General features: G+C 57.4%; 1 protein-coding gene and 1 long non-coding RNA gene across 6 annotated transcripts; one reads left to right on the plus strand and one right to left on the minus strand.

Moving 5' to 3' along the window:
- Positions 1 to 504: 504 nt before the first annotated feature.
- On the minus strand, positions 505 to 15,451 carry LOC138083813 (uncharacterized). Of its 3 annotated transcripts, none has more exons than XR_011145178.1 (7): positions 15,135 to 15,451; positions 14,283 to 14,438; positions 12,005 to 12,608; positions 11,785 to 11,851; positions 3,239 to 3,481; positions 757 to 844; positions 505 to 639 (listed from the first exon to the last, which is right to left on the minus strand). It is a non-coding gene; the product is annotated as an uncharacterized lncRNA (long non-coding RNA). The 3 variants fall into 3 exon arrangements; XR_011145179.1 differs by having other exon boundaries at positions 723 to 844; XR_011145177.1 differs by having other exon boundaries at positions 505 to 844.
- A 1,175-nt stretch (positions 15,452 to 16,626) lies between these two features.
- MRPL23 (mitochondrial ribosomal protein L23) lies at positions 16,627 to 23,165 on the plus strand. 3 transcript variants are annotated; one of them, XM_068976324.1, is made up of 5 exons: positions 16,627 to 16,650; positions 18,314 to 18,436; positions 19,228 to 19,310; positions 19,880 to 19,953; positions 22,959 to 23,165. In XM_068976324.1, exons 1-5 carry the CDS (start codon positions 16,634 to 16,636, stop codon positions 23,121 to 23,123), a joined length of 462 nt encoding a protein of 153 aa, XP_068832425.1. In that variant the 5' UTR covers positions 16,627 to 16,633; the 3' UTR covers positions 23,124 to 23,165. The 3 variants fall into 3 exon arrangements, with proteins under 3 accessions (XP_068832425.1, XP_068832424.1, XP_068832426.1); XM_068976323.1 differs by lacking the exon at positions 16,627 to 16,650 and having other exon boundaries at positions 18,166 to 18,436; XM_068976325.1 differs by lacking the exon at positions 16,627 to 16,650 and having other exon boundaries at positions 18,383 to 18,517.
- Positions 23,166 to 26,977: the final 3,812 nt, after the last annotated feature.

The raw sequence follows: 26,977 nt of genomic DNA on the forward strand, positions 1-26,977 counted from the left end.
GGAACACATAATGTATAATATATTTATACAGACATAACATAAAGAAGGCTTAATGTTGTTTTTTGTTTGATAATATTTCCCATGTAATTTAACATCCTAAATAAGCCTAATTAGTTTGATAGCTTTATTTTTTAAATTTATTTGTCTTTAATTAAAGGATATTTGCTTTACAATATTGTACTGCTTCCTGCCACACAAAAACCTCTCTTTAAAAATCTTCAGGACAACATCACACTCTTTGCCCTTAACTTATTTCCATTTTTCAACCTTATTTTACTGAAAACATGCATCTTACTATTTTCCTTCCCAGCTTCCTCCCTGTTTGCTGAAATGTCTCCCTTTTTAAAGTTGCTTTTTAAAATTTTATTTATTTTTAACTGGGGGGTGATTGCTTTACAACGCTGTGCTGGTCTCTGCCACACATCGACATGAACCGGCCACGGGTACACGTGCGTCCCCTCCCTCCCCCCTCCCCACCTCCCACCCCTCCAGGTTGTCCCGGAGCACCGGGCCTGAGCTCCCGCGGTCTGTCTCACACACGGTGGTGTTCACGTCTCCAGGCTGCTCCGTCCGTGCGTCCCGCCCTCGCGTCCTCTGGGCCCACAAGTCTGCCCTCTACGTCTGCATCTCCGCTGCTGCCTGAGAAGGGGTTCATCAGCACCGTCCTTCTGGACTCCGCGTACACGCGTTAATATACGATAGTTGCTTTTCTCCTGGCTTACTTCACTCTGTATAATAGGCTCTCGGTTCGCCCACCTCATTAGAACCGACTCCAGTGTGTCCATCTGTACAGCTGAGTAGTATCCCATCGTGTACACGTAGCAGAGCTTCTTCGTCCATTCAGCTGCCGATGGGCAAAGAGGTCGCAGTAGCTTTAATTGCGTATATACTATAATTTGTAGCCCTTAAAAACACCTGAATCTTTAGCAAAAATCAAGAAGCAAGCAACTGTGAACTGTTTGTCATCTCAGCATCTCCTGGTGGGCAAACTTGTAAACCTATCCTGTAACCTCTAGAAACGTCCATTCCCCCTCAGCACGATTTATCTTCTCAATGTGGTATAAGACATGTGTCCAGGAAACCCAAACAGCTTTAGTCTCTCTGTTAAGAAGATACAGTAGGTAAACTTGGACTTGCTTAGCAAGTTTGTTTTAGTATTTTATCTCCATTGGAAGTGATCTGGCTATGTACTGAATTCCCGTCATTTAATTTAATTTAGCAAAACTAAAGTTTCAAATTACCAAAATCTGGAGAAACTGTTTTTAAGTAGACATACCACAAAACACAATGATCCTTTTTTCTCGATTTTTTTTAATTTCTAAATTTTTGGTTGCACCCCACAGCACATGGGATGTTACTTCCCTGAGCAGGGATCAAACCCACACCGCCTCCAATGGAGGCGCAGAGTCCTAAGCACTGGACCGCCAGGGGAGTCCCTCGGTCTTTTGAAATGAAGTGTGGCTGATCTACAATGTTACACCAATCTCTGCTGCACAGCAGACTGACTCAGTTATTCACACACACAGAAATCCTTCTTTACTATGCTTTTTCATAACGGTTTATCACAGGATATTGAATATAGCCCCCTGTGCTAGACAGCAGGGCCTTGCTGTTTATCCATTCTCTGTATAATAGTCTTCATCTGCTAACCCCAAACTCCCCTCCACCCCTCCTCCACCTCCCTCCCCCTCGGCAACCAGCAGTCTGTTCTCTTAATTATACTTAATGTCGATGGCCCTAAGGACATGCCTGTGGTAATCAAACCCACAACTTACATTTATCTTAATTTATTGAAGATCAATCCTATCTCACATGATTCCTTCTAAAACCTTAGTTTTTTGTTACATTTAGAAATATTTACACGTTATATGTAAAGTATAAGCACTTGTGCGTGTGTGTATGTTCAGTTCAGGCGCTCTTCGTGACCCCGAGGACTGTAGCCCGCCAGGCTCCTCAGTTCTTGGGATTCTCCAGGCAAGAACACTGGAGCGGGTAGCCTTTCCCTTCTCCAGAGGATCTTCCCAACCTGGGGATCAAGCCCAGGTCGCCTGCATCGCAGGCAGATTCTTCACTGTCTGAACCACCAGCGGAGTCTATACTGCCAGTCAACTAAACAGAGCTCTTTCACAAATTAATTTCGGTGATATTAACCACAAGTAACAAAGAACCCTATTTATAAGTATACAAAGATGTACATATATCCAGATAGACACAGACAAAGATCTCATAGTTTTCCTGATTCAATTTTAAAAGTTTCCCCTTATTTTTTTTCAGTTTTAGGTTCTTCTAGCACAGAGTCGGACACGACTGAAGTGACTTAGCAGCAGCAGCTGAGCCAAGGCTATAGTCACAAGCAAGGGGGGTTGTGCTTGCATATCAAGGGCGTGATAAGAGCTCTAACACCAAGCTTCCGCCCGGGAGCACTTCTGTTCTCTCAGGGTCAGAATCTTGAGAGAGGGATGTTTTACAGAGCTAGCCTTCTTTAACTATAAGGGCAAAAAAAGAAAAAATCCATTTTGAAATGTCCAAAGAGTCCCCATCCAGGCCATTTTAGGGCCGGACAAGGCCTTGCAAGGACGGGGTTGATTCCAGGTGTAGAAGCCAGCCACGGCCCCTGCGGGCACTGCCCATCTGACGGGAGCTGGTAGGCTGTAAAAACACAATTCCCCACTTCTGTTTTAAAGTTCCATTTTACTACAAAATGGGCCTCCCTGGTGGCTCAGATGGTAAAGCATCTGCCTGCAATGAGGGAGATGCGGTTCGGATCCGTGGGTCAGGAAGACCCCCTGGAGAAGGGCATGGCTACCCACTCCAGTGTTCTTGCCTGGAGACTGCTAGGGACAGAGGAGAATGCTAGGGACAGTGGAGAATGCTAGGGACAGAGGAGCCTGGTGGGCCGCAGTCCATGGGGCCGCAAAGAGCCGGACACGACCTTGGGGACGAAGTGCACACCCAGCGCGCCCGCGCGGCCTCCGCACCCGGGAAGGGCGACCTGTTGAAGGAGGAACGGCACTGGTGTCCGGGAAGGGAGGTGCTTCATCTTTATTTTAACACAGACACGTTTTCCTTCTGGTCAGGACACCCTGTCCTTGACAGATCAAAACAGACGTCGAGTGGACGTCTGATAGGCCACCGACAGGCTGCTTTCCTTAGCATAAAAGTCAAGCTAAATCAGAGTGAGCGCCTTGCACCCTAGACGTGAACATTTCTCCCACTATTTTTCAAGTTAAAATGGTACCTGGAAACAGAAACCTGGTGAGCCTCATCTGAAGCTGGTGAGCAGTCTCAGCAGCGTCAAGAGTGAGCGCCTCGGGCCTCGGGCACCTGGCCGTGAAGAGCCCAGGGGCCCCAGCGCCACTGAAGCCGTATTCTGGCCCCAAAGTTCAGCCTGGGTCTGACCGTGAAGAAACTGTCCAACCAACTTGATTGTGAGATCCTCTTCAAGAAAACTCGCCCAGACTCTTCACGGCCGTCACCGATCCTTCAAAGCAAGAAAGAACGAGTGAAGGACAAGGCCCTACTGTGTAGCACAGGGGGCTGCATTCAATATCCTGTGATAAACGTAATGGAAGAGCACATTAAAAAAAAGAAAGAATGTGTATGTATGTATAACCGAATCACCTTGCTATACAGCAGTGCGGACTCAATTTTATAAATCAGCTACACTCCCATGAAAATAAGTAATGCATGCTGGATGCTAGAGAAAATACAGAATCCACACAACGCCGTATACAATCTGTTGTTTCTAATCTCTCCACACTTGGGTTTACCATGAGCGTGGGTGGAGAAGTAATGAAGTATCATGTGAAGACAGCGGCTCCATCATGGCTACTTAAGGAGAGAACGGCTGTCTGGCAATGTCATGTCCAACTGTAAACAAGCACGAGTGTTATGGCACTGGCGTCTGCAAAGTTAATAAAGTGACGGAGAAGAGCGACAACAAAAAAGTGATGGCCTCCGCCAGACCAAGAGAGATGAAAGGGCCGGACAAGCGGGGTGCGAGGCCTTGGTCGCGTCCGGAACGCTGGAGGCCCCGTGTCGGTGGTGTGAGCCGGGGGCGTGATCCAGGAGGGGGGCCCTGTTCTCACAAGCCTCCTGTCTGCACCTCCCTTTCAAGGCCTGGGGAGAGAGGTGTTCGCTGAAGCGTGCTCGCTCATCCTGGGAGGAGGCGTTGGAGGATGAGACCTGGGAGACTCATTTGTCCGCCCCTGGGCAGCTTGCAAAGGCCCAGTGGTTTCTGCTGAGTGCACACTCTTGTTGGTAATTACGGAAAATGAGGGCAGCTCCAACCCTCCACCAAGAGGAGGCACGCTGGGGAGTATCTGTGAGTGGAGCTGACACGGTTAAAACAACGGCCCAGAGCTGCGTGCGTGTCCTGGCAAAGGCTCCCAAACAGCGCTGGGAGCGCTGAGAAAGGCGCCAAAGGAAAAACACAGGGCAGTGGGACTCCCCAGATGTGGTTCGATGCATGGAGATAAGTTCCATAGGCCTGCCTGCGAGGAATGCAGCGCTCAGACGAGCGGTCCCCTCGGCGGGGGAGGGCTTCTCTGGTGAGGGGTCACTCAGAGCCCCGGGACCCTTCCTCACGTCCTTCGTCTTTCTTAAGCCAAGTGGTGGGCGGCAGATGCAGGCTCTTCCTACCTTTATTTATGTTTCTGGCAGGTCTTAAATAGTTCAGGATCGTTAAACATCGGGGGAAGGATCTTTGCTGAAAGTCAATCCTTATTTCTGAGAACAAAACACCACGCTCAATAAACTATAGAAAATTATAAATAAGCACTTCCTCTATCTACCCTGGATGGTGGAGTCCAAGACAGGAACCGAACAAGGATGCCTGCTTTTACCATTACTGCTCAGCCCCGCTCTATAAACTGAAGACAATGCAAAAGATGCTAAACGGAAATAAGATGTGCAACTTCTGGAAAGGAGGAGACCAAAATACCGCATTCCTAGGAGCCCCGAGAGGGCCAGCGGAAGAGCACTCAGAACGGATGAGAGAGTTCAGGAAAGGCGCCAGACGCAAAAGACACATTCTACATCAATATTTTTATGATTTTCTAGCAACCACCAGTTAGAAGATGAAGCAGAATTTTAAAAAATGTTCTTCTCAAACAAAAAGGAGAGGGGGTGCGAAGAACATAAAAAATACTTCGCAAAAACCTTCAAATGTTCAGGATCTGTAGGAAGAAAACAACAGGCTGTAATGAGAAATAAAAACATGGAGTCTGAAAAAGAAAGAGACAGAAAACACACCACATGCTTGGGCAGGACGTCTGCAAACATCACATCTTCCCAAATTCATGTATAGGTTCGCCAGATTTCCAACCAAAATTCTGATAGGATTTATTTGGGGGTGAGGGGTGAGCCAGGGGTGGGGAGGGAGTTGGCAAGACAAACCTAAAATTCACATACAAGGGAAAATAGGCAGGAAGAGCCAAGAAAATTTTGAAAATTAAGAGCAGATTTCAGGAGTGAGGGCAGCCTGTCTGATGTGTGCGGAGGGCTCCCTGCAGACCAGCAGCCGGGCAGAGCCGCCTCGCCTTTGTCTCTGGAAATCCTCACAGGAGCCCCGGGAGGCAAACACTCCCATCACTTGCATTTTCCAGAAGAGCAAACTGGAACTCAGAGTGGGCTGAGCTGAGTGCCAAGGTCACACGACAACAAGAAGTGGCGCCAGGCACAGGCAGTGGCGTGGAGCCCCTCGTCTCCTGTAGGTCATACAAGTTATTTCAATTTACAACATCTATCATCCTGATAACCACGAAACCCTAAGAATCTGGCAGCACCTCTATCAGAGGTTGCAGGATATTTAATCAGGAGGTTGAGAAAAATCAGAAATGTATTCAGGAAGTGAGAAAGGGTAATGAGATTTTTTTTTTTTTTTACTCCAGGACCAAATATACCAAATATCAAAAATACAAGCCAGGAGAGTTACAGAAGGTCAGTATGTGGAAGAAAATAAAAAAGTTTAAAATACAACTATAGAGAAATATAGGTAGGTATTTATCTGCTTGCATCCTGGCAACAGTTTTCTAAGCTCACAAACAATGAAAGTATCGTAGAAGAGACTTAGTAAAGTTCATTACTTAAAAGGTTTGTTTCTGTATATCAAAACATGCTCATCCAAAGTAAAAGGCAGACATTTGCTTCTGGGCAAGATGGAGACACAGGGGCCACATTTATCCTCCTGCCTGGAGCAACCCTCCAAACAAAGGAACAACAAGGACTCATATATGTGCAGGAAACAACTCATTTTTCAGGACAGTAAACATCAGACAGTTATGAGCATCGGTCCCTAGGAGATGAGAAACAAAAGCCTCAGGCTTAGAATTGCTCAACTTGCTTCCTTGAGAGAGGAAGGGGAAACGGGGGAGCCCAGCGGGATCCTGGAACTGATGAGAAAGAGCTGAGGGTCCGGGGCACCCAGGCAACGAAAGTTCATGGCATGGAGTGTTGGCGAGGAGCACGTGCGCAGGGAGCCCTGGAGACCTGCAGAGGGGCCCACTCACATATCCAGTCGGGTAAAGAACAACACGTGCCTGGGAGGAAATTATTCAAGGCTTGGAAGAGAAACACCAGGAGGGGTGGAGGGGCCAACGTCCACTGCTCAGGCAGGGCTGGGAACAGGGTCCGTTCCCACCAACCAGACTCGGAAAATGGACACTTCACGGGGCCTTGGGCACTTGGAAAATTCCTGCATTACACGGGGAGCAGTTAACCCCGAATGGGGCGCTTCCCCAGGCCCACCTTACAAACCCCGAAAAGATCCAGACCAGAGAGGATCAGATCACGGCCAGGTGATTTAACCGCTCCCCAGAGCAAAGCTCCAGAACATTCGTAGGAGTAGAAAGAGGTCCTGCACGAACGAGGGGGGAGACACGCAATGTCTGGCATCTGGTCAAAAATTAGCAAACAGGCAAAGAAGCAGGAAAACAGAGAGCCGTAAGGAGGAAAGCCGATCAATTGAGAGCAACTGCGGGGAGCCAACGCTGCAGACCCCTTAAAGCACCCGCCAGACAGCAACAGAGATAGAAAGGGCAGCGAAGGCAGGGAGACGGGACACAGAAAACTCCTGGCTGATGCAGAAGAGGTAAGAGGGCGAAGAAAGAGACAGGACCCGTAGAACACGGGTGAGAAACGACGCACTTGTTTCCTTCCACGGTTAAGCACATTACGTGTAACTGGTCTAAACGCCCCAGTTAAGAGGCAGAGATGGTCACACTGGGGTTAAAAAAGGAAGAATCCTCCTATGTACTGCCTACAAGAAGCACGGTTTAAATATACAGCATGGTTTTAACATAAAGACACACGAAGGTTACAAGGAATTACAGACCTTTGAAATAAACATAAAGCTGAACAGGCTATAACTGACGGGATTAATATGCAGAGTTACACTCCGAGATTTCAGTACCCCTCTATCAATAATTAATTGGAAATTAATGATTAATTGTTTAGTGCAGAAAAATCAGCAAGAAGTTAGGAGGCTAGGGCAGTACTTGACTTGATTGACATTTATAGAGCATGCATTCAAACACACATTCTTTCCAAGTGCGCACGGAACACTTACCAGTACAGACCATGTTCCGGGCCATTAAACAAGGCTTAATAAGTTGAGGAGGACTCAAGTTACATAAATTATATTCTTTGACCATAATGGAATTAAATTTTAAATCAATAACAGGAAAAAGTCTTTGGGAAATTCTCAAACATTTGGAATTTAAATAACACACTTCTAAATAGTCCTTGAGTCAAGGAAAAATCAAAAAGGAAATTAGGAAGGATTCTCAACAGAATAAAAATGAAAACAGAGCACATGGGAACTTGTGCAAAACGGCTAGAGCAGGAGTCGGGGTGCAATTTCAACGCTCAAATCAGTGACCCCAGCTTCTACCTTAAGAAAAATAAGAAAAGAAATGCAAATCAGCCCAAAGTAAGCATGAGAGAGGAAATGATACAGACCAGGAAGAAGCTGATGAAACAGCAAGCAGAAGGACAATAGAAAAAGCAGGAAAACCAACCCAAGCTTTGTTTTTTGAGAAGACCAATAAAAACCGATAAACCAGATCAGGAAATGAAAAAAAGTGAAAGATGGAGTGCTGGGTATCAGGAACGAGGAGGTGGCATCAATACCGAGTGTGAAAGCCGCTCAGCTGTGTCTGACTCTCTGCGACCCTACGGACTATACAGTCCATGGAATTCTCCAGACCAGAATACTGGAGGGGGTAGCCCTTCCGTTCTCCAGGGGATCTTCCCAATCCAGGGACTGAACCCAGGTCTCCCAAATTGCAGGCAGACTCTTTCCCAGCTGAGCCAGCAGGGAAGCCCAAGAAGACTGGAGTGGGTGGCCTGTCCCTTCTCCAGCAGATCTTCCCGCCCCAGGAGTCGAACCGGGGTCACCTGCATTGCAGGTGGGTTCTTTACCAACTGAGTTATCAGGGGGCCCAACAGAGATTGTACAGCTATTAAAAGAAGAACCAAGGAATATTATGCACAACTTTATGATAATGAGCTTCACAAGTGAGATGAAAGTGTCTTTCAAAACAAAATAGCAAAGACCAATCAGACAAAGATAGTCTGAACTACTGTGTCTATTAAAGGATTGAAAGTGTAACTTAAAACCTTCTTGCAAAGAAAACTCCAGACCCAGATGGCTTCGCTGGTGGGTTATACCAAATGGCTAAAGAAAAAATAATAGCAACTACATCCATCCTAAAGGAAATCAGCTCTGAATATTCACTGGAAGGACTGATGCTGAAGCTGAAGCTCCAATACTTTGGCCACCTGATGTGAAGAGCTGACTCCTTGGAAAAGACCCTGATGCTGGGGAAGATTGAGGGCAGGAGGAGAAGGGGACGACAGAGGAGGAGATGGTTGGATGGCATCACCGGCTCGATGGACATGGGTTTGAGCGTGGAAGGGAAGCCTGGCGTGCTGCAGTCCATGGGGCCACGAAGAGTTGGGCACGACTGAGCTCCTGAACAACGACCAAGTACAAAGTCTACAAGAAAATGTTGACTCGTCTATGAGGCCAGTGTTACCTTGGTAACCAAGACCAAAGATGGTGCAAGAAGAGAACATCACAGACCACCATTCCTCATAAACACACACGCAAAAGCCCTAAACAAAACGAACACCTGGAACTCAGTATGCATAATATTGATCATACGTCAGCACCAAGTGTGTTTTATCCCAGCAACGCAGGGTTGGGACAACAGGTAAAAATCAGTCAGTAATTCACCATTAACAAACTGAAAAACAAAACCCATCTAATCATCTCAGTAGGTGCAGAAAAAGCATTTGACAAAATTCAACACTCAATCCTGATTTCTTTAAAAAAAAATAAAGCTCTCAGCAAACTTAGGAATAGAGGAAAACTTCCTTTGCCCAACAAGGGTGTCTAAGACTGAATGTTTTCTCACTTAAGCCAGGAGCAAGACAAGGCTGTCTGCTCTACTCGAGGTTCTTGCTGGTGCAATCAAGCAAGAAGAAAAAGCGACGTAGCTTGAAGAGCAGGAAGGAGAAACTCCTTTATTCAGGGACAACTTGATTATCCACAGGTGCAGAGGCAATTCAGTGCAGAAGTAACAGCCTTTCCAACAAACCGCATATCCACAAGCAAATGAAGGAGAAAAAGGAGGAGGCGGAGGACTTGGATTTATACCTCACACTACACCCAGAAATTAGCTCCAAGTGGACAAATCACAGACCTGAATGTGAAACTAGAACCATAAAACCTCAGGGGAGAATCTCTGTGAGCTCAGACAATGCCAAGGTCTCTTACATGCGGTATGGAAAGCATGATCCCTAAAACAAAGAAAAAAGAGAATGGGTAAGTTGAAATGCACCAAGACATTTTAAACTTTGCCCTTCAAAAGGCATTGTAAGGACAATGAAAAGATAAGCCGCCGACAGGGGGAAAATCCTTTGCACAGCACACATTTCATAAAGGGCTGATCCAGAATACATAAAGAACTCTCAAAACAGAACAACAAACCAACTTTTGAAAATGGGGAAAACGCAGTCTTAGAAGTGGCACTTCACCAAACACGATAATTGGACGGCAAATCAGGATATGAAAAGGTGCCCGACACCATCAGTTACTGGGAAAATTCAAAATGAAGTTACAGGTCACCACTCTAGGAGAGGAGCTAAAATCAAAAAGACTGACCATCCAAATGGCCTGCAAGGAGGGGCCCACGTCTCTGTTGGAAGCATAAACCGATACGGTTTGGCAGCGCCTCTTTCTCTGTAAAAGTTGAGTGCACATGTGATCTTGTAATCCTACTTGTAGGCATTTCCCCACGAGAAAAGGAAATGTTTGTCCTTACCAAGACTTTCACATGAATGTAAATAGCAGCTTTATTTTTAATTGACAAAAACTGGAAACAAGCCAGATGTCCACCAGCAGATGAAAGGGTAAACAAAATTCTTTTTGTGTCCATACGATGGCAATCAGAAGGAATGTCCCACTGATGCATGAAAAGGCACGGATGAGCCTCAAAATAGTCATGTTGAGAGACAGAGGTCAGGCAAGAAAGAGTACATGCTTCGTACTTCCATTTATAGGAAACCCCAGAAGATGGGTACGGACACAGCCACTGGTTATTGAGAACTGGGGGTGGGGTACGGCATGGAGCGGTTGGGGGGAGAGGTGGCAGGGGCCAGAGGACACTCTTAGAGGCGACGGACGTGCCTGCCATCCTGACGGGGGTGATGGTCTCACGGGGTCTGCACAGGTCAGAACCTGTCTCGGGATGTGTTTGAGAATGGGCAGTGCACTGTATTAATATGCCAACCACACCTCAACAGAGCTGTCTTTGAAAAACTAAACGGCAAATGACAAAAGTGGGAAAACGTCTGGGGTAAAATATGACAGACAAGGGGGTATTGTTGTTGCTCGGTCCCTAAGTCGTGTCTGACCCTTTGCGACCCCGTGGGCTGTAGCCCGCCAGGTGCCTCTATCTGCGGGATTTCTCAGGCAAGAATACGCGGGTGGGTTGCCATTTCCTTCTCCAGGGGATCTTTCCAATCCAGGGGTTAGACCTGTGTCTCTGCACTGGCAGGCAGGTTCTTTACCACTGAGCCACCAGGAAGCCCAGAGGGGGTAATACAATTAATACCTTAAAAGCACTTGGAAATCCATAAGGAAAACATTAACACCCTAATTAGTTTGCTAGGTGGCCATGACAAGGCCCACAGCCTGGGCAGCTTAACCAGCAGACATTCACTGTCGTTCTCCTGGAGGCTGAAACCCGAGACCCAGGTGTGGGCAGGGCTGGGTCCCCGAGGACTCCCTGCTCTGCCTGCAGACGGCCGCGCTCCCCCGAGCCTTCACGGGGCCGTCCCATTGCGTCTGTCTGTGTCCTGACCTCTTCTCACAAGGACCTGGGTCCCCCTGGAGCAGGCCCACCCTAATGACTGCCTCGTCACCTGATTGCTTCTGCAAAGGCCCCGCTCCTAGCACAGCTGCGTCCTGAGGTGCTGGGGGTCAGGACCTCCAGAGACGAGCCCATCACAGAGCCTCAGAGGGGACCGTGAGCAAATGACAGGCCGGTGACAGGGTCAGAAACACGGGCGACCCAGCAACACGCCAGAAAGGTGTGCAAACCAAGTGTGAGTGCAGACAACTGGGGCGTCGAGTGTCCCCACGGCCCCCACCCCTGCGCCCTCCCTGCTGAGGACCCCGGTGCTTGCGTGCAGACCCCAGCGAGAGGCAACCCCTCTACCCTCCAGGAAGCCAGACACATGGTCCCCCAACAGTGCCAGGAACTCCTGGGGACAGACCTGCGGGGCTCAGTGGACCTCCTCCAGCCAGGCCACACCAGTACCTCTAAACATGGATGGCAGACACCTGAGGAAAAAAAATTCAAGTTTTAAGGCAAGGCAAGGAAAATTTTAACACGACATTCCTTTTCCCCCTGCCCTTTGGCCTCCCCGCTCCCCTCTGGCGGGCATTCTGCGCCTGCATTATGCATTAACCAGACCTCCCCAAGGAAAGGAATACCTGCTCAACCATAAAAATCTATTTTTCTTGTCTTGACGTCAACCATGTAACTCTTTAGAAGATAACATTCCTTTCTCGGTCCTGTAAGGGGTCACGATGACCCACCGCTGGCCTTGGACGTGCAGACATCTTTGGTGGACTTTATGAGCAGCATATCATTTCCCTTAAAGATAGCAACTGGTACATAACAGACTGGCCAGATGATCGGGGGAGATACAGGGCCACACCAATAGACATTCTGAGCTTAAAGCCACACTCATGACCTCATTAACGCCCCTCGTTATATTACGTGTATTCCGCCTATTTTACAAGACGATTGTTTCTTTGATCAAAAACAATGTGACTGAGCCTCGGATAAAACAAATGATGATTACAGACGACTTGAAAGGGTTGACCAGCAGACGGTTCCGTCAGATCAATCGCTGTAACCGTGTAAAATTCCAGGGGCAGGAAGAAGCAGCCCGTGGCAGAGGAGTCAGACTGGGGGTCCCGAGGCCTGGGCCGACTGTTGCCAGGGTCTGGTTCGGTCACATAGCCTGAGGCACCCGTCACGGAAATCCTCGCCACGGAACAGGCTGGTCACGCGGCGCCCTTGGAGTCTGGGCTGAAGTGAAGACAGAAGGGGAAGGGACCGTAAAATAAGGAATGTTGCCCATCATCCAGTTCTGCAGGAATGAAGCCATCACCCACCACCGGCGCTGGCCGGCAACACGCCCTGCAGGGGCTGAGGACAAAGGGCAGGATGAGGCGCGCTGGGAAAACTGGCAGGACTGGCCCGCAGGCCGCGCTCCAGGAGAACGCGCCGTAAACCCGGCTTCCTGCGTCTCCTCACGCCTAGAAAGGCATGAGAACCATTACAAACATCTCCCACGAGACGTGTGCTCGACTGCACGTACCCTCTGTCAGAGGGTACTGGCCTCCCCCTCCCTCTTCAGAACGGCCCTTGGAACTTTCTGGAACATTCGGAGCCTCCCAGGTTACAAGAGCAGGCGGTGATGCTGAGGTTCCTAAGACCCACATGTCTGGCGCTGCCCCCAGCCCCGGCCCACGCCTCCCTCCCCTGGCGCCCCAGCAGTGGGGTCCAGACAGCGTCACCGGTGAGGGCGCCTGCTGCGTTCCTCCCCAGTCCTGGAAGCCCCGAGAGCCGTGAAGCGGACGTGGGGGCCTTGCCATTCATGCTCACAGCGAGTCCCTCTTCTGTGCTGCTGGAGTGACGATCACGGGGAAGCTTTGGGAAAAGACCCAAGGAAGGGGGCTGGCGGCAGGAGAGCCTGCCCTGAGTCGGGAGGGACCCCAGGACCCCCACCGCCTCGGGGAGGGGAGACAGGCCGGAGGGTGAGCGCACGGTCAGTGGCCAATGACTTACTCAGTTGTATTCTGTGAAGAAGCCCCCCCGACCCCAGGAGGGGGAGACCTGCTCAGCTTCTGGGCCTGTGAACCTGGGGAGACCTGCGGGCCCGGGGCTCGCCCCCCCACCCCGCCCTCTGCCTCTGTCACGTGGCTGGGGGCCTTCACACGCGGCCTCTGCGTGCCCTGGGGATGCCAGCTCCCCCAGAGGCTCTCTGACGGCCTCCTGTAAAGCCACAGCCCCTCCCACCTCTGCCCCTGCTGCCTGCACCTTCCCCAGCCGGTCCAGTGTGCCTCACTCTTTCATCTGTTCAGGCACTGTGGGCCTCAGCAGCAGCCCCAAGGCACTTCCAGGCTTGTCTTATCTTCCTCCCCACAACTCCCAACTTGGAGCCCTCCGGGGACGCCCTTCTACTCTCAGGAAGAAGCCCCCACTCCCCAGTCTGGCTTGCAAAACACAGCAGGGAGGCCACCCCCTGGGAGGGCTCCTGCCCACCCCCATCCTCACCCGCCCGTGGGGGGCGCCTCCTCCCCAGGGCCACTGCTGGGTCTCCCTGGCACCAAGCTAGGGGCTGGGGGGGAACCCATGTCAGGACGTCATATCTAACACATGAAAATGTTTGCCTAAAATAAAGAACTTTGTCCCTACATGTCTGTAAGGCCTGAACCAAAACACTGGCACCAGCAGAGGCCGCCTCGTGGCTGGTGGGAGCTCGAGGCGGCCTCTTACGACGCAGCACACACACCATGCGGTTCAGCCACCATGACCCTTGGTTCCTAACCCCAAAGAGCTGAAAACTTCAGTCCCTGCAAAAACCTGCTCCTGGATGAGTCTGCAGCTTATTCATCACGGCCAACATGGGGAAGCCATCAAGATGCCCCTCAGTGGGGGAGTGGGTACCTTTCCGCAGTACATCAGATGATGGCCTACCAGGTCAGTTCTGTTCAGCCGCTCAGTCGTGTCTGACTCTTTGCGACCCCATGGACTGCAGCACGCCAGGCCTCCCTGTCCATCACCAACTCACGGAGTTTACTCAGACTCACGTCCATCGAGTCGGCGATGCCATCCAGCCATCGCATCTCAGTTCTAAAAGGAAAGGCACGAGGAAGCCGTGAAGAGATGCAGAGGAGGTGTAGATGCCGAGAGAGAGAAGCCAGTCTGCCAAGGCTACCAAGCATGTGGCCCTAACTAGGGGACAGTCTGGCAAAGCAGACCCACGGTTGCGGAGACAGCAGGATGGCCCACAGCTGCGGGGGTCAGGAGCGGGGCGGACAGGAGCCGCTCCGCGGGTTTTCTGGGCAACAACTCTCCCCGTAGGTGCTGTCACGTGGACACAGGTCACTGAACATCTGGCAAAACCTGTAGAATGCCCACCAAGAGCGGATCTCCAAGCCAACTATGGACTTCAGCTAGCAACAATATATCAGCGTTGCTCCATCGGCTGCCACATGCGTGTCACGCTAGTGTAAGTGTTAATGCTATGGGAGGCTGAGGGGCAGGAGAAGCTGAGTGTATGGGAATCCTTTGTACTTTCTCAGCAATTTCCCTATAAACTTAAAATCATTCTTTAAAGAGTCTATTAAAAAACAATAAAGACAGTTGTTTATCTGAGCTTTGAATTTAATTGGCATCCTCTCCTCTGTTTGGCAGACTCAGCCCCCGAAGCTGTGTGCTGCTTGGGAAGGGGGGAAGGTGATGACCCAGGCCGGGGGGAGTGTGGGGGGAGTGGGGTGGGAGGCCACCCGCGGGCTTCCCGGGCTGTGGGGGTTGAGACCCACTCACCTCACACTCACAGATCCTAGGCCGGAAGGGGAAGGATCCAGCTGGCAGACAATCAGAGAAGGGGTCTAGTGTTGTGGGGTCCGCACCGTTGAGACCCCATTGAGGACCTCCGCGCTCTCAGCCTCACTGATCAGAGCATCGCCTACCAAGGACCAGCAGGACGCCGACCCACGCCGCCTCCCATCCGCGTGTTGCAGCCCCGTTAGGAGCAACATGGAGGCCTCTGGGTTGGCATGTGGCTGCGGAGTCAAAGCTTTACAAATGAAACAGAAAGTTCCCCAGCCTCCAGGTTGGGGGACCCCCGTCCTCCAGCTCCTGCCCTCTCCTCACCTCCAGGGCCCTGCCATGGTCACCGTCAGCCTCGCTGGGCCCTGGCTGCGGCCAGACGTTGCCTGGCCTTCCCCTGCCCTCCCCAGCAGGCACACCACCCCCCACTCACAGCTGACCCCCCCAGCAGCCGCGCCCCACCATCGGTTTCTTCATCCTAGACAAGCCCACTTAGGGCCTCCCCCACCAAGCATGACAGTGAAGGGGGCCCTCCAGCCCCTTCCCGCCCTGGGGCCCCCAGGAGCAGCCCCTGCGCCCTCCCAGGCTCCCCTGCTCTTGCCTCCTTGCCGTCCTGCCCCCAGCCTGGGGCCCTGCTCCCCCCGGGTCTACTGTTGTGTGTACATGGGGGTGGGGGGAGCAATGGAGGGTCTCTGATCCCGCTCTGTGACGGGACCCCAGTGAGGGCTGTGCCAAGACTGAAAGCAGGGCGGGCCAGCTGCGACCTGGAGACGCCAATGGCCTCAGGGAGGCTAGGGGGCAGGCATGGCTGCGGGGTCCCTGAGGGGCGTCTCAGGGCATGAGGAGTTGGCCAGAAGGACTGGGGTAGGGCAGTAGAGGGAGGCAGCTCCCGGGGCCAGGTGGAGAGAGGTGGTGGTTTAGCCTCTCAGTTGTGTCCAGCTATTACCACCCCATGGACTGTAGCCCACCAGGCTCCTCTGTCCATGGGATTCTCCTGGCAAGAACACTGGAGTGGTTGCCATTTTCTTCTCCAAGGGATCTTCCCAACTGAGGGATTGAACCAAGGTCTCCTGCAACGGCAGGCAGACCCTTTACTGACTGGGGCCTCCCACGAATTCACACCTTCCCCGCTTCCCCAGTCTCCTACCTGGGCCACCAGCTGGAAGGGTGGCAGGCTCTGGGTGGTGGGTGGCCCGCAGTGTCCCTGGGCACTAGGCTGGAGTCACGGGGCATCCGCAGGGGTGTCCGTGGTGGTCCACTGGTGCGCTGGGCTCCAGAGCGGAGGGAGGGCGTGTGGGGCTGGTGACACTAGGGTGTGCGGCCGGGCACAAGTAGGGCGCTGAGTGTGCAGGGTTTGGGGCCCAGGTGGGGCCCAGGTGGGGCCCAGGTGTGCGGGCGGCGCGCGTCCTCCCGGGCGCCAGGGGGCGCTGCGCCGGGGGGCGGGCCCAGGTAGGGCCCGCCCCTCCTTCCGGCCGCGGCCCCGGAAGCGGGCGATGGCGCGGAACGTGCTGTGAGTGGGGGGTCCTGGCGCGCGGGGTCGGGGGCGTGGCCGCCCCCAGGCTGGGCTCGCGGCGCCGGGCCGCGGGGTCGGGACTCGGGGCCCCGGCGGGACGCGCGGCGTCTGGGCTCCCGTGGGGGCGGGGCGGGGCGGGGGTCGTTGCGGGGCCCTTTGCGGGGCCCGCGGGGCCCGGGCCTCCCCCGAGGTCGAGCCTGGCCTTCGGCGAAGGTGGGCGGGAGGCCGGTGCCGCGCCGGCCTCGGGCCCCGCGGGCTGCGCGCGCCCCCCGCCCCGGCAGCTCCCCGGGGGCCCGGACCGTGGCCCCTGCAGTGCCCGCGGCCGGTCACCAGGGGGAAGAGGCGAGCCCGGTGGCCACTCGCCGGCCCGGCCCCCACGAGGACAGGGCGAGGCTCGGCCGTGGGCGGGCACGCCGGCCCGCCCGCCCTGCGCCCGACGCTCTGCCGTCGGGAGGTGCTGCTGCTGGTGTCCCTGCAGCTGCCACGTGCGACGGGGTCACCAGGAGACCCCAGTAGACGTCAGCTGGCACTCAGCTCATCACTGGCCTGCCCGCGGGCGTCCCAGCCTGTGTTAGGGCCCTCAGGCCCTGCCACCCTCAGGATGCCCCACCCAGGACCTCGGCCCCTGGCCCGGTCCTACTCCCCAGAGTTGTAAGGCCCAGAGGCATCGTGGGACTTGGCTTCACTGAGCTTCCCTTCCCTCCTGCTTGCTGCTCCCCCAGGTCAGAGGTCGTGTGCCCTGCTGCAAATTGGTCACCAGGACCCTTGATGGCATCGTCAGCCCCTGTCCCCACCCTCACCGAAACACCTCCCCTGGGCTCCCAGTGGACCCCTGACGCCTCACAGGCCCTGCCGACCTTGGGCCCCCCACCTCCCTGGACCATGAGCCCCGAGGCCTGGTTGGGTCCGGTTGGCAGTGTGGCCCTCCTGGCCCACCAGACCCATGGGGGCGTAGGTCCAGCTGGAGTGGGTGGGTTGGAGCCACAGGTGGTGGCTGCCCATACATTCTGGATGTCTCTGCCCCCCTTTGGGGGTTTGAGGGGTGAGGGAGGTGGGCAGTGAGCGTGTAACTGGCGACCTGCACGCTGCCTTCCTGAGCCCCTTATCTTGTTTTTCCTGTTTGCTCACCCTTTATCGTTTGATCTTCACTCTTGCCAAGGATGAGCTGGCGCTTCCAGCACAGGGGGGGCGGGGGGTGGGGGGCGGGAGTGGAGGTGGCCCCGTCCTTGTCCTCTCAGCGGCACTGAGCCAGTGCAGATTAAGCTGGTTCTGACTGATCCCACCTCACCTAAGCGGAAGGGAACCGGAGGCCCGTTCCGGGGGGACAGCCACGCAGGGGCCGTGTGCCTGTGCAGCCGGCACTTTGAACAAACACATGACTCTGAGCCTGTTGACAGGGCAGGGTGGGCACGTCGTCCGCTCGTGAATCATTCACTGGTTCTTTCCAAAGGCCGACCTTGAGGGTCAGCAGGCCACACTGCCCCGGGGACGGGACTGGCTGCCCCATACCGCGTGAGGGAAGGGCTGACCTGAGGGTGACTGCCCCCTTGGCTCCTCAGCCCCGTGGGCGTGATGACCTGTGGACCCTGTCGGGGCGTCCCGGGAGCCTCGTGTTCTGGGCGTTTGACATGACCCCTCTCCCCACCCCCTGCCCTTGCAGGTACCCTCTGTACCAGCTGGGCAACCCCCAGCTCCGGGTCTTCCGCACCAACTTCTTCATCCAGCTGGTGCGGCCCGGCACGGCCCAGCCCGAGGATACTGTGCAGTTCCGGATCCCGATGGAGTAAGCCTCCCCCGCCCCAGAGGGATTCAGGCCGAGAGGCCCACGGCCCTGGAGGTGCCACTGGACCCCACTCACAGCAAGGTTCTTCCCACCACAAAGAAACTACTGGCAGCCCTGCACCAAGGCCTGGTGTGTGCAGAGCCTCGGCTGAGGGCGCCTTGGGCTCCTCGCCACCCCGGGGAAGTCCAGCCTGAGAGACCCAGCTGCTTTTCTTGCTTCGGCCTGGCTACCCTTCCCAGGAGGCTGGGCTCTGACCCTGGCTCCCAAAGCCTCCACCCTTGGGTGGGTCCTTCACAGAGGCCCCCGTTGCTGAGGAGACACAGATTCTCCGCACCCCATACTGAGGCCTCGGGGCTCTGGCCTCAGCTCGAGCCTCCATGGGAGCTGAGGGTCATGCCGTCTGCCTCAGAGGCCAGGGCAGGAGAGGCTGGGCCCTGTCAGGGACAGAGGGGACAGCATCACCACCGCCCTGGCCATCCTTTCTGGGAGACGCCTGCGGGGGGGGGTGGGGGGGGGCTCGCTGTGGACAGGGTGGCAGCTGTGGAGCGGGCGGCTCCCAGCAGCCAGAGGGCACTCGCAGACCACCCCTCCCCTCCGCTCGCCAGCTCGGCCCCCAGGCAGGGCAACAGGACAGAGCCCCCATGTCGCTGCGCCCAGATGCCACTGTAGGGTCAGCGGGCGGCCTGCCCGGCGGCTCCCACCCGGTGTCTGCGCTCGGCAGCTCGTGCCGCCCGGCAGGCTCCTCCCTTCTCCACCCTGTTCAGAGCCCCCCTTTTCCCCTCCTGCCCCAGGATGAGCAGAGTGGACCTCAGGAACTACCTCGAGCGCATCTACAACGTGCCGGTGGCCGCCGTGCGGACGAGGGTGCAGCACGGTGGGTCGTGGGGCCACGCTTCCTCCCCGAGCTCAGCAGGCCAGGCTGCCAGCCTCGCTGGCCTGGCCCCTGTCAGCCCCTCTAGCACGTGGTCCTTTGCATGTGAGGAAACAGGCCCGCCTCGGGGGAGAGGGCCCCTCCTTCCCAGGGCTGGGACTTGGAGGCCTGGTTCCCGCCGACTCCTCAGAGCAGGGCCCCCGCCTGACGCCCCCACGCTGGCGTCGGTCAGGAAAGTGCTCATGTTACTCTGCTGGGCTTTTCTCATTCCTTCCTGTTGACTCCTGCTCCCCAGCCCCTGCTTGCCTAGTTGTAAATATGACGACCCTCTGTCAAAGGGAGGTCAGGCTGCAGGAGCCTCCAGGACACCAAGGGAAAGCCGGCTCTCTGGTTGTCTTAGGCCCATTTGGGTTTGCACTGAGCAGAGGCTGGTGCCCGCCGGGCGTGCGCCTGCCGCCCTTAGACGTGGGTGCCCACGTGTGTCCCTCTTTCTAGAAAGCGGGTTCCTGGGTTAGTGGGGCTGAGAGCTGCATGCTGGGAGTGAAGGCTTCTGTCTCTCCCGCTTCCGACAGGTTCCAACGGGAGGAGGGATCACAGGAACGTCAGGGTAAAGCAGCCAGACTATAAGGTGGCCTACGTGCAGCTGGTGAGCGCTCGGCCCTGCCTGCCCCGGGGTGGGCGGAACCCGGGGCCCAGGCCAGCCCTTGGTTCTGACCCGCACGGAGCCCCTGGAGGGGCTGGGGTGCAGTTCAGCTGGGGTGGAAGGGGCTGGGCAGGCTCTGGGGAACTTCTTGAGGGCCTGCTGAGGGCAGAAGCAGGCTCCCTGGCCTGGGCGTCGGTTCAGACAGTAACCAGCGTCCAGGCTGGGGAGCAGTTGGTGCCTGGGGACTGCAGGGGCCTCCGTCTCCGGGGCAGACCACCGGGGGAGTCCTGGGTCCTGACTGGCCCCCTCTCCCCTGGACTGGACTGTGGGCTCCTGCTCCCCCCTCGACCCCGGCCAGGTTCTCTTCACACGGCCTCCTGCCTGGCAGGGGCTATGGGAACGGGGTCCAGCACCCCACCGAGCCTTTGCTGACTGAAACCCCCAGCTGGTGAGACTGAGACCCACATTTCCAAAACCCCTGTCCGCCTTTCCTGCCGGCCTGAGCTGCCCGGACAGAGAGCCCCTGGAGTCAGGGTCTGCAGCTGGTGAGACTGAGACCCACGTTTCCAAAACCCCTCTCCGCCCTTCCTGCCGGCCTGAGCTTCCGGGACAGAGAGCCCCTGGAGTCAGGGTCTGCAGCCTGGCTGCCGGCACCGAGGCACATGGGCTCCAGGTGGGGCCCCTCTGATGGGGCAGGTGACCTTGGACCCGTGCACGGAGGGTTTGAAACCCTGGCGGGGGTGGGGTGGGGGCAGGGGTCTGCCAGCTCCTTCGGTTTCCCTGTAAACAGCCTGGCCGGGCGGGTGCCCGCGGGCCGGCCGCTAGGTGGCAGTGGTGTTATTATGAAAACACCTCCACCCAGGGCCCTGTTTCGGGCCTTAGGAGGCAGTTTGGTGAAAGACCCAGTTAGCATGGCAGTTTTTCTGAAAAACAGTCACAGTTGTTCTAAACGGGGGCCCCCGTAATTATTTGGCCTAATATTTGCTGTGCATAAAATCAGCCAATCCAGGCCGGGAGAGCAGCCGTTGGCCTTATAAAGACGCCTGTGTCCTCTGCGCTCAGGCGGGCCATCTGTCTTTGTCATGGCAGCCGGTTGACACCCCATATGTCGGCATTCGCCACGAGGCCCTTGAGCGGGGGCTATAGTTACAAGTGGCTTTTGAGTCATCTGAGCCCCGGCGTTTCCCGGCCCCACCTCACTCTGGAAGCCGCGTACCTGCAGCTGCCACCCGGCCGCCTTTCTTCCCTGTGAAATCCCAGCGCGTCCCCACCGGGCACGCTTCCCTCTGCTCCAAAATTAAATTCGTAACGGACTCCCTCCCTGCTGACTCCAGCAGATCTCTGCCTGGAAACCGGCCGGGAGGTTGGGCCCTCACCCCGTGAAGGGCTCCCTTCTCTGTCCCCCACGGGTCCTTGGAGGCCTCCCTCCCAGCCCCTCATCAGAGCTGACGGTGGAGCATGCTGAGCGTCGGCCCGAAGGACAAGGGAAGCCCCCAGATTCGTGTGGGGTTGGCTGCTTTGAGAAAGCTGGTTTCAGAGTGAGGGTCCCAGAGTTCCCCCCACAACCCAATAAACGTCTTTCTGGTGGAGAGTTGGGGAGCTGGCGAGCCTGGGTCACCCCACAGCAAGGAGCCTCGGCCCCCAGCTGCAGCCTGCCAGGGACAGAGGCTGCATGTTCTTGGAGACCCCTGTTTCGTAAAGAAATCTGGATTCGGCCCCCACCCCCTCCTGTACTTTTCTGCTCATCAGCTTCACAAGGGTGGAGAGTGTTATTTCTGAAAGCACAGGGTGACCTTCTCTAGGCAGGGAGCCCCGTCGCGGGGAGAGACGGTGGGGGACTCTCTCCATGGCGCCCTCCGTCCCTCCCAGGCTGTTGCGGATTGCCGTCTTTGTATTTATAGTTAAAAATGTCACTTTGGGTTCCCCACCTCAGAAAACTAGCAGAATCACCTCGGTATATTAAACATAAATCCCCCATTCTGGGCAAGCAGCCCTGCCTGTAAACTATTGCCCTTTGGTATTTTAAAGAAGAAGAAAGAGAGTCTTGAAGTGTGTGAGCGACCCTCCTGCAGGCGGGCTACCGCGCGTACAGGCACGGCCTTTCATGGCTCGGCCTGCGCTCGCTGCGTGAGCGGGCTTTGTGAACACCCCACTCTTGGGCCCGGCGCTGTGGGCTGCTGCAGATCGCGCTTGGCCGCCTGCCCGAATCCAGACTTCTTCACGAAACAAGGGTCTCCAAAAACCAAGCTCACTTCACTGATTTTCCTTATTAAAATTTTCCAGATCCGGGTGCCGGCCCCCATCCCTCTCTGCCCGTCCAGAGGTGGGCAGCGTGGCCCTGGGAACATCACCGGGGTCCCCTCCAGTCTTTGGAGCAGCTTTGCCCATGTGCCGTGTGTGGAGGTGGCCCCTCACCTCCCACCATTAGGGTCCCCTCCTCTCCCTGGCTCCCTGACGGGCTGGGCTGGTGTACCCCGGCCGTGTGTTGGGGGTCCAGGCTGGGACTTAGCTGGCCCTCCTGCATTCTGAATTTTCAGTGAAAGACGTAAAACCAGTTAATTTGCAAAGCCGGTCTTGATTTATAGACTGCTCACATGTACATTTCATTGTCTGTTACATGCCTTTTGTTTGCCAAGCTGAGCGGGAGGGGTCTTTAATGGGGGTGAAGGCCTGTAGGTGCCTCAGGTGGGAAGTGTTCCGGGGAGGCAGCAGACACGAGTTGTGCCCGTCTCCCTTGCCCTTCTGCCTGCAGTCTGGCCTGGCAGCTCCTGCCGGGAGTAGGGGCTTCGCTAGGCTTGCCCAGTGCAGACACTCCTCCAAGAGCTGGCCTCAGTGAGAAGGGCCCTGTCACGGCAGTGGCCTCCGCTGCCGAAGGCCGAGGCCCAGCCCACGCACCTGTCCTCTGGCTGTGCGTCTGTCCTGCAGGTGTGGGGCGGGCAGTTCAGTCTCCCCACGGACGGGACCTCCCCGCGGGGGTCCTGGGCTCAGCCTGTCTGTTTTCTCCCCAGGCACACGGGCAGACCTTCACGTTCCCAGATCTGTTTCCCAAGGGAAAGCGGCCCGGAGGCAGCTCTGTGGACGAGGACCTCCAGGACCAGGTGCTGGAGGAGCAGCGGCGGCGCCAGAGCCCCGACCCACGGCGCGGGGGCGTCCCCGGCTGGTTCGGCCTGTGACTGGAGCCAGCCATCACACTCGAATAAAGTGCTGCTCGTGGCGACGGTCCGGGCCTGCGTGCTCCGTGCTCTGCCCCCGCCCCGCGCAGGGGCCCGCCGTGTGTGCTGGCCTGTGGGCCCAAGACGAGCCAGGCCAGCCCTGAACCGTGCCCCCCCCCCCAACCCCCAGCAGCAGGGAGGCCGCCTGCCCCGGGCCTTGAAGTCATCCTGAGCCACTCCATTTAAAAGCCTATGTTCATGCCGTTCGTGGGGGGATTAGAAAGTGAGTGTTGAGGGCAGGGGTCTGGGTGACGGGAGGGAGCCCGCCTGGCTGGGGGTCCCGTGGGGCACAGTCAGGGGGCTTGGCGTGGAGGGTGGGGGGTCCAGAGGAAGCAGAGCTGCGCCCAGAGTGAAGCGGGTCCCCGGCAGGAAGCAGACCCCGCTGGGAAGGTGGCCGCGGCCAAGGGCTCCCAGATGGGAAGTGGCCAGCAGTTGGGTGGCCAGCACCCGGGGGCGGGCGGGAAAGGAGGGGGTCTGGGGACCGCGGGGCAGGGGGCGGAGGTGGCGTGGGACTCCAGGAGCCTGGTACCCAGGAGCTGCCCATGGCCTGGTGTCTGCTGGAACCAGGCTCTCGCTGGAAGCCTCCTCGAGCACCCTGGGGGGGTCAGCTGGGCCCGGCTCTGAGTGTCCACGGGCCTGGGGGTCTGGGAGACAAGTGGGAAGGCATCGTGGGTGCTCTGGGAATCAGGTGGTGTTCTCAGGTGAGGGCTGGGCACAAGCCACAAGGGCTCGGGGACCACCCCCTGTGTGGCCTCCCGGGTCCCCAAAGCCCGTCCTGGAGTTGGGCCATTTCCTCTGTGGGGGAGACAGTGGGGAGCCAGCCCGTCGGCCTCCCCCTCCCCGAGGGACCCCAGAGGCGTCACGTGGGCCTTTGAAGCTCCCCTCGCCTGAGGGTGAAGGTCCGGGCAAACTGCAGCCTTCAGCGTTGATTTAAAGTGATGGGGAAGGTCGGGAGGGAGGCCGAGCGCGGAGGCAATGGTATTTTCCTGAGAGAAATAATTCATGGGGCCCCGCGGCCCCGAGGACCCCGACTCAAGGCCAGGGGAGGGAGCCCATCCTTCATCCGCTGCACGTCCAGAGCCGGCCGCCCCCGGATGCGGGCCCCCAGAGCCCCCCCACCCGGCTGCCGCACTCGCGGGGGCCCCCACGTCCCCCAGGGCCCTGCATTGGCGGGTCAACGGCCATGGAGGGGGGGGCCGCCCCCCACCCCCAGTCTCCTCGGCACCCCCAGGATGCGAGGGATGGCGTGGCCACGGGCTGGTGGGGACAGAGGCAGGCGGGAGGGAGGCAGGCAGGGCGCGGGTGGCCAGGCAGGGGTGGGGGTTGCCTTGCAGGCCGCGCGGGAACAGGAAGCCAGTGGGCCTTCAGCTGGGGGGCTGCCCGCCCCACCCCCCGTCACGGAGCCTGGAGAAGGGACTGTGTGACCCCCCCGCCCCTCGCCGGCTGCAGGCTGGAGGCTGACCGAGACAGCCGGCGCCTCGGGAGGCCCTGCCCCGGGATGTGGGCCCCGCGCTGCCTTCTCTGAGACCCCGGCTCCCACTTCCTCCCACAGCTGGGAGATGCCGGTGCTGCAGACTGCTGGGCCCCGCGGCTTGTTCCCTTCTGCTCCCCACACAGGGGGCCTGCAGGAGGGGTCTCAGGAGCCCCTGGGCTGGGCCTGCTGAGGCCTCTGCTGGTCAGCCTTGTCGGGGGCTGGGCACAGGAGGGCCTGGTGTGGTGGACTTGGACTCCCTTCCCTGTGTGGGGACAGCCCTGCTGGGAGCACCCTGGGCCGACACTCGGGGAGAGCCCATCACGCTGCCCCACAAGACCCCACCTACTGTGTGACCGCACGTGGCCAGTGCGGGGCTGTGAGACCCAGGGTCCAGCAGGGAGAGCCCATAAAGGGAGGGGCTGGGGGCAGGGGGCCGGGGCAGCCACTTCCTCGGCGCCTCGGGCAGTGCCGGGCCCTGCCTGGAGCTGGCGGGCCTCTGCCGCTGAGTTATGGCTGCAGCAAGCCCGGCCTGTGGCCCCCAGGACGCATCCCAGACCCCCCCCCCCCCCCGCCCCCGCAGCTCCAGGTGAGGCCTGCCCGCCAGGCAGGGCCGCCAGGATGGAGCGGAAACCCATCTGGCGGCAGCCCCTCCGCCAGCGTCTGGTTTTCCTCTCCCAGGGCCGGGGTCCCCCAGGGGCCGCCCCACGCTGTCCTCACCCCACACACGTGGTGGGAGTCACCCGCTGCAGGTGCCCGCCGCCTGGCCGGCCCCTCACCACTCCTGCCGCCGGGACCCCCGCCAGAGTCCAAGGAAGCCTGCCTGTCGGAGGCTCCGTCCACTGTGCTCTGGGTGGGCTCCCCGGCCGCCCCGGTGGGGGGCCCAGGACGGGCACAGCCGTTGCCCTTGCCTGCCCCCCACTCCGTGCCGCCCCTCCCCCCCCGCCCCTTGCCAAGCTTTAAAACACAGAGGGGACTGAAGACATCAGATCAGGGGCCTTGGTGGGGCTCTGGCGGGGTCCCCCCTCCCGACTTCCGTGTAATTCTGAGCTCCATGCACAAAGGCCTGAGTGTGTGTGTGCTCCCCGGCCGGTCAGCCGCCCAGTCCTGCACGTCGGCTCGGCCACCCAGGAGAGCCCGGCCTGGGGTCCGGGTGGGCCCCGCCTCCTCGGCCCCCAGCCACCGTTTTCACTGTGGGTGGCAGCTGCGGCTCCTGCCCCCTGGCTGCGAAGACCAGGCCTCCCCCTCCTCACGTCGCGCAAGAAGAAGAGCCCGCCAGGGTGGTTCTTTTGTGCTCCCAAGCAGCTTTATGGAGGTGCAGTTCAGTCCTACAATCCTCCCCCCCAACGGAGTGTTCAGGCGGGGCTGTCTCCATAGCTGACATCGCTTTGAACAGTTTGGGGTCTCCCACAGAGCGACCCGGCACCCCGCCCCGGCCCCTGCCAACACGAGTCTGTTTCCCGTCTCTGGACCGGCCTGTCTGGACGTGGCATGGCCGTGGAGTCACGGGGGGTGTGATCTGTGTCTGGCTTCTGTCACTCACCGTCACGCCCTGCAGGTCCACCCAGGCCGGGTGGTATCAGGGCTTCCTTCCTCTTGGAGCTTGAGTGACACTCCGCTGCGCGCGGGAGTGGACTTCACATGTCCTGTTTGCCCATGGGTGCTCAGCGTGCGTGTTCTCACTGCTCGGGGGGTGGGAGCTTAGCCTGGAATGTTTCACAGCAGGCCAGGCCTGTCTCACCACCACACAGGTTATTTATCAGCCTCTGAAAGTCCCTGAAGGCTGTGGGGAGAGGGGCTGGGTCCGTGGCCGGCTTCAGAGGCCTGGGTGGGGATGTCACCCCAGCCTGCCCCCTCGGGGGCCTGGGAGCTCCACTGGGGCCAGAAGCAGGGTCGGGGGGCTGGCCTGGGGAGGGGGTTTCCTGCCAGCCCTGGGACGCCATTCTGGGCCCCTCTCCTTGTGTGCGATGCCGCACCCCGGGTGCAGGCCACACTTGGCTCCGGCCCTCAGAAGGCCTGTCAGCCCCGCGTGTGCTCCAGTCCTTTCTCCTCCCTCAGCCTCATGACCCACGCCGAGTCCTGTCCTGACAAAGGGCCCACCTCCCCCCGGAGCCACGCTGGCTCTCCCTGCGTGTCCTGCCATCCTCGCGGTGCCCCCACCCAGGGCAGTCCCCTCCACGTCCCCCCGCGCCCCCACCCCGCCTGCCCGGCTTGTCTGGGGGCGCTCAGCTCCCTGGGAGAAACGGCACGGTGTCCCAGAGCCTGGGTCTCCTTCCCAGCGTCCCACCCGCCCTGGCCAGGGGGAGCCTTGCCCCACGTGTGTGGCCAGACAGCCTGAGGCAGA

This window comes from Capricornis sumatraensis, chromosome 8 (genome assembly GCF_032405125.1).
Source record: "Capricornis sumatraensis isolate serow.1 chromosome 8, serow.2, whole genome shotgun sequence".
NCBI lineage: Eukaryota > Metazoa > Chordata > Mammalia > Artiodactyla > Bovidae > Capricornis > Capricornis sumatraensis.

Excerpts from the sequence above, each read along its gene's own strand:
- MRPL23 (XM_068976323.1), top strand. The coding sequence starts at position 18,282 with ATGACCCCTCTCCCCACCCCCTGCCCTTGCAGGTACCCTCTGTACCAG. Across the intron at positions 18,437-19,227 it reads CAGTTCCGGATCCCGATGGA|GATGAGCAGAGTGGACCTCA; the intron begins GTAAGCCTCCCC and ends CTCCTGCCCCAG. Across the intron at positions 19,311-19,879 it reads GCGGACGAGGGTGCAGCACG|GTTCCAACGGGAGGAGGGAT; the intron begins GTGGGTCGTGGG and ends CGCTTCCGACAG.